At 36.9% G+C, this 6,238-nt stretch overlaps 2 protein-coding genes across 2 annotated transcripts; both read right to left on the bottom strand.

Moving 5' to 3' along the window:
* Nucleotides 1–578: 578 nt before the first annotated feature.
* LOC109814536 (Plant invertase/pectin methylesterase inhibitor superfamily protein) lies at nucleotides 579–1,480 on the bottom strand. The gene has a single exon (XM_083076716.1). It carries the CDS (start codon nucleotides 1,369–1,371, stop codon nucleotides 685–687), a length of 687 nt encoding a protein of 228 aa, XP_082932842.1. The 5' UTR covers nucleotides 1,372–1,480; the 3' UTR covers nucleotides 579–684.
* A 2,836-nt stretch (nucleotides 1,481–4,316) lies between these two features.
* LOC109814544 (small ribosomal subunit protein uS4y) lies at nucleotides 4,317–6,000 on the bottom strand. The gene is made up of 3 exons (XM_020378999.3): nucleotides 5,841–6,000; nucleotides 5,369–5,750; nucleotides 4,317–4,688 (listed from the first exon to the last, which is right to left on the bottom strand). The coding sequence occupies exons 1-3, from the start codon at nucleotides 5,866–5,868 to the stop codon at nucleotides 4,505–4,507; spliced, it is 594 nt and encodes a 197-aa protein (XP_020234588.2). The 5' UTR covers nucleotides 5,869–6,000; the 3' UTR covers nucleotides 4,317–4,504.
* Nucleotides 6,001–6,238: the final 238 nt, after the last annotated feature.

Below are 6,238 nucleotides of genomic sequence, written 5' to 3' on the forward strand. Positions count from 1 at the left end.
AAATGTTGGGTACAGCTGCCAAGCCACTTTCGGTGGCTTTTAATTTAAAATTAAAAGCGGGTCCCACATGATAATAAAATAATATTAAAAGTTTAGGAGAAATTACGAAAATGCCATTGGGACTTTCCTATAAATAGGGAAGCTGAAAATCATAATTTTCATCCCAAATCTTCTTCTCTTCTCTCTTCCTCTCTTATACACCTTGAGATCTGTTCTCGGTAGTAGTAGTCTCCTAATTCAAAGGAGTAAGTTATAGAGAGAGAAGTGTTGTAATTTCCTCCCTTTCAGTAAATAATATTTTTACTGTGGTTATTTTCTCCCTTGTCTCTTTTTTACTCATCTCTTATTTTAGCTGTGAGTAACTATTAAGCCTACTCTGGACCTAAGAGATCATGTTGGCGTGAAAGGTTCATAACTCGAATTAAGAACACAGTTTCTTGCATAACAAGTAACATGAGATTTTTAATTTGGACTTACCAAAATTTACACAACACACATTTTTTCCTTTTATTATTGAACCTAATCTTCATATTTCTAAGTACTCGAACTCCTCCCCCACCTAACACAACACATTCTAATAAATCGAATGAAAATAACTAAAACAGGATAATACAACAGTTTTTGGTACAGCCACAAAAATAGGAGGAGTAATATACAATTAATCACACAAATGGAAGAAACCCTTCAATGCAGGGTCATGTGAAACTTGCTTAACAAGCTTCGAATATTAGCAACAATAGCCAAACTGTTACTAGTGTACTCACTTGCCGTCTTCATCCATTTCTTCATCTCCGCAACGGCCGCCACGTCACCCACCTCCTCCAGACCGTCGAGGCACGTCTGCTGGTCGGTCACCGCCGCGCTCACCCACGTCTGGACGTCGGCCACGGCGGGGTCGGTGAGCGCCGCCGCCGCCGAGAGCGAGTCGTTGAGTCGACTCAGCGCGTCGTCGAGCTGGTCCCTGCAGTCGGCGAGCGCGTGTCCCTGGGCGGCGGCGAGCGTGGAGGCGACGCTGCGGAGCGCGTGGACGGACGCGCGGAGCGAGAGGGCGAGGATGGACTGGGGGCTTGTGGCGTTGGGGGAGGGCGGGATGGCGGCGAGGCAGGCGCCTGGGAAGCGCGTGACGTTGCAGACGACTCGGATGGACTCGGCCGAGTTGAGAAGTTGTTGGTGTTGGGGTGACTCGGTGGCGGTGCGGTGGTGGTGGTGGTGGTGGTGGTGGTGGTGGAGGATGGAGGCGAGGGCGAAGGCGAAGGTGAAGGTGAGGAAGAGGATTGCGAGGATGGAAAGTGTGGCGGTGAAGGGTTTGGGTTTTGGGTTTGGATGGTGTTGTAGTTTGTCGTAGCCTTTGAAGATCTTAACGGAATCCATTTCTTTGTGGTTTGGGTTTCGATCTTTCGATCTTGGAAGGGTTTCAGAATGGGACTTGTTCTTCCTTATTTCACAAAATTAAATTAACTTAGTCAACACGGTGTGTTAATGCTTAATATTGATTAATTAACATTAACATGGATATTACATCAAATCGGCAGCCAGGCGGAACACTTTTTTTTTTTTTATTTTTTTTTATATACAATTACGAAATATAACTATTTCCTACCATTAAGAGTAAAGTATTAAGTTTAATTATAACTTCATATTTAAAACGGAGATGGAATATCAATCTCATAAAGAATACAAATACCCAAACATATGTTCTAGTAACTTTTTATAAATAATGAAGTAAGATAATTTTCTTTTAAGTTTAGCATAATAGACTATTAATATATTTTTAAGTCATTTAACTAAATTTGTTAAGTTAATACTAAAATAAAATTCATGATTTTTTTTCTTTTTTTATTTTATTTTCAACTAGAATCACCAAACAGGCCAGCCTACCCAACCCCATCTTTGCTAGAGTAGTGGAGTCACGAGCCTAAACAGGATAGTCTAGCTCACTTAGCCACCTCTTGTTACAAAATAGTGTTAGGAATTTAGTTTAAATATATTACGCACAGGTTTTAATTAGAATAACAGTTTAAATGTAGTGCATTTTTTGTATAAAAAAATTATATTATCAACTAATAAGAACTTCTTGTTGGCATATTTTTAAGAACTTATTATTGACATTTTTAAGGTAATTTTTATAATAATCAGCAAACTTTTTATATTACATTATTGATCAACAAGTTAAGTAGAGGTTAAAATAGGCACATGAGAACTTAAAAGTTAAAATCGATCTTCATTGTGATCATTACCATCTTATTGATTAAAATAATTAAATAAATAAATAAACTTATACACAATAATTTGTGATTAGGAGTTTGTGTAAAACTCTTACACTATCAATGGATAACCTATTTTTTCTTAAAATAAACCAATCAATTTATTCTATTAAGCATCATTCTCTCTCATTTATTTTCTAAAATAAGTAATTTATAAAAATAATTTCTCAAGTATTGAATATTCATCGGTTTAGTTCTTGAGTTGATGTATTTCACCAACATTTTAATGAATTTTCAATACTTAAATGATTACTTATTATGATTCTTAATACTTGAAAAATTACTATATTTTTTATTTTAAGGACAAATCAAGAGAGAATGGAGATAAAATTAAGGACTTCATCGTTTTAAATACCATCATATAATATTATATAAATGAAAAACATTGACAATAATAATTGTTTAAAAATAATAATTAGAATGTTTTGATAATATAAAATTAAACTACTTTTACACACGCTTAGAAGAGGAAAAATACACCCATAAATGAACTCACTTGTTTTTATCTTTTTATATTTGTCCCTTGTGTTTTTCTTTTTATATTTGCCGACCGTCTGTCTCTTTGAAGAGATGAGAAATAAAAAGTTAAATTAAATTAAGAGAGGTAAATTATTTATTTATAAATTTTTAAAATCGGTGGCTTTTATTTCAAAAACAAGTGTCCGGGTCAAGGATTAGGCTTAGTTTTTCTAATCCATTAAAGAAGTTCAAGTATTATGAAAGTGACATCTTAAGACAAATCACTGAGTTGCGGCTAAACTCCTATCAATTTTATTTTATGAATTCCTGACTTTTGAAAAATCCAAAAATCCAAACCCAACCAATACCATCCATTTTATAAAAATAAATTAATTAACCAATCCATATTCTATAAAGTGACTCAAATTATTTTTTTTTAAATATAAATCAATTTTTATTAAATTAAATCACTTCGGTCCATAACAATTACCCATTTTTCAAATCAAATCAAATCGATCCGATCCGTTTCGTAAAAATAGATCGATTCAATTTTTTTTTTCAAAACAGATTGAATTTTATTATGGACCAAATTGGGTGAGTTTGAATTTTGTTCACACCCCTAACCAAGGTAAATGTAGCGCCCATATTTGTGGAAGCAGCTCTTGGAAGATGACTATGCAGTGGGGGCATGGATGAAATTCATCTCGTGTTTCGGGAGATTGAGGGTGTTGGTCAAATGCAGTTCATTGCCCATGTGGCAGGTGCAGTGGTGGCTAACAGCATGTTCGGTTGCCATCGGGTCAAGCAAATTCTACGACCATATAAAACCTACTCGATAGTTTTCACGTCATTCAGTTTGGAATGTACTCCTAGATTATAAAACTTAGAAACGGCGAAAGTAATGGAAATGACAAGGTTATGTTAGATCAGCTACCGGATGAAGTTGTATGACTATAATATCAGTTCTAGGAGCTGTTTAGTTAAATGTTTTGTGATATTCATTCTAACCACAATCCATGGACTAACATAAACCAAACTCTAGTGAGCTACATGTTAGATGAAAACATGCTTCAACCTATATTAACAGGCAAGCAAATTTTACCCAACCCAAATTAACGTTAACACAAAAAATTGTTCTGCTTTATTTTTTACAAACACTAAAATGAAAACAAAGAACCATATATATATAACTCACTCAACCAATTTAAAATGATTCTACACTACGATGGAATCGATTAATAAAATAAGCATTTAATGGAATAAGTAACCAACCACTTCTATATGCTATCTTTGGGTTTCACAATAATGTTTAAGTTAAGCCCCAACATGCTTTTACATGTCAGTGTGGTAGTGTGGCTTAGAAGTTATCCGACTCACATTGCCCATGCTATAACCTAATAATGTTATTTAATTACTATGAATGAGACTCAAGCTTTTCCCTGTATATCTTTCAGAAACTTAAAACTAGAGTAACACAGACATGTTTGATTCAATCACCAAAGAAATTATGATGTTTTAAACCAGGTGAAAATACTCGGGGGACACTACAAGTTCATAAGTAGATGCCAGTAAACCAATCAATCACCACCAAAGTTATTAAGGGAAAATCTTGATACTTTAAAATATCTAAGTTCAAAAAACATAATATATCACGCAAATTATATTCTCAAACAAGGAACCAAGAACGGAAAAAGTATAACAATCAATAAGCATAAACTAGGGAAGCAAGGTAAAAGGTGGCACAAGGTCTAATACCACTAGAGAAAGACAAAATTAACAGTCTAATCCTCATCTTCCTCATCCCCATCACCACCGGCAGCCTTCTTAGCAGCAGCCCTTTGGTTCTTTCTCTTCACTCTTCCGGGGCGTCCACCACCAAGAGGACTAGTAAGTGAGAAGTCAATGTGCTTCTGAGAGTCAACCCTCACCATGAAAGATGGAATGTTCACCACTTGCCTACCAACCCTGCCAATCCCAAAACAAATAAAAAATTGTCATCACCAAAACAATAGATAGCATACATCGACAGCTTCATCTTCAAGCGAATAAAACCAGAAAATCAAAAGAATGATAAACGCCCATTCAGTTCATGCAAAACAAAGTCCTTTTATAAACCCTACATGGTTAAAATCAAAATTACGCAAAAACATTATGAGTCTAAAATCTAAATGGATACAAGCTCAGAAAAACTTGAGTACTTCCCCCTACAGAAAATAAAAAGCCTTTTCCAGCACATAAACTCTTTTAAACTTATATCCAATCATACTCAATCTCATTTGCAGCTAATTTGTTTGATCTTATTTTATCTTACCCAAACAGCTTATATAAACAACATACAACTTGCCTAAGAATAATTGTACCCTATTCCTCCTGATGTGGTTTACCACAAGAATCATAATTATGTGGTTTACCCAAACAACACACAAAATCACACAAATGGAGCTTCATCACAAAATGCAGGCAATCCAAAAAAGTGAAAAGGCAAATCAAAAAATGAAATTTCCCTAAACATATCCAATTAGTCCACAATACTATAAACTAACAAACACAGCGCCCAAAAAATAAAAATAAAAAATCACCAAAACAAAACACAATTAACTCGCAAACTAATACAACCATCAATGAGATTGCGAAAAGGGACGAACCTGATATGCCTCTGCCTGATGAGAACCCTAGCGTGGTGAATGGACTTGGCCATGCCGGACTTGAAAACAAGGGTTTGGAGGCGGCGCTCGAGGAAGTTCTCGACGGTGAGAGCGAGAACGTAATCGAGCTTGTTCTGGGTCTCGTCGAGGAGACCGTAGCGGAACATCCTGCGAAGCAGAGCCTCGCCCTCGAAGATCCTGCGAGGGTTCTTCTCGTCGAGTGTCAGAAGGTTCCTGGCGTTGTTGCGGATGCGGCTGAGGGCGTACTGTACCCTCCACAGCTCCCGCTTGCACCGGAGCCCGTACTCTCCGACAAGCTTCAGCTCCGCGTCAAGACGCTCCTTCTCGTACGGACGACGAGGCTTCTTGAATGTTTTCCCATCTGTCAAACAAAAAAATAAAGTAAGAAATCAACGGCGGTGCTAGGGTTTGGAAAACGGCGTCGTTAGAGAGGGTGGATCGGTGCACTCACAGTTTCTGTAGAAGGACACGTGGACCATGGCTCTTGTCTTCTTCTACGGCGGTGGTGCCGCTTTCTCCTTCTCCTCCGCTCCGCTCTCGCGCCCTACCTCTGAGTGGATCTTCTGCTTCGTTTTGTTTCGCCTTTTTAAATGTGTAAAACCCTAATTCTTTGTCACTTGTATTAGAGCTTCAGGGAAATAACCAAACGGGCCAAGGCCCAGAGTAACGTATACAAACGGGCTTTGCAGGCAATAAGATGGACTCGTGGCCTGCTGGGTTTTTTTTCGGCGAAAGTAAAATAAATACCTTTGTAAAACTGCTAAAATTATTTTCTTTTCCTACTGTGATACATATTTTTTTTATTTTTGATGTAGAAATTGTAATTAAAATTAATTAAGACAAAAAAAT

Source organism: Cajanus cajan, chromosome 6 (assembly GCF_000230855.2).
Source record: "Cajanus cajan strain Asha chromosome 6, NIPB_CcT2T_4, whole genome shotgun sequence".
Taxonomy (NCBI): domain Eukaryota; kingdom Viridiplantae; phylum Streptophyta; class Magnoliopsida; order Fabales; family Fabaceae; genus Cajanus; species Cajanus cajan.

Excerpts from the sequence above, each read along its gene's own strand:
- LOC109814536 (XM_083076716.1), bottom strand. The coding sequence starts at position 1,371 with ATGGATTCCGTTAAGATCTTCAAAGGCTACGACAAACTACAACACCAT.
- LOC109814544 (XM_020378999.3), bottom strand. The coding sequence starts at position 5,868 with ATGGTCCACGTGTCCTTCTACAGAAACT. Across the intron at positions 5,751-5,840 it reads CGTGTCCTTCTACAGAAACT|ATGGGAAAACATTCAAGAAG; the intron begins GTGAGTGCACCG and ends TTTGTTTGACAG. Across the intron at positions 4,689-5,368 it reads ATCAGGCAGAGGCATATCAG|GGTTGGTAGGCAAGTGGTGA; the intron begins GTTCGTCCCTTT and ends TGGGATTGGCAG.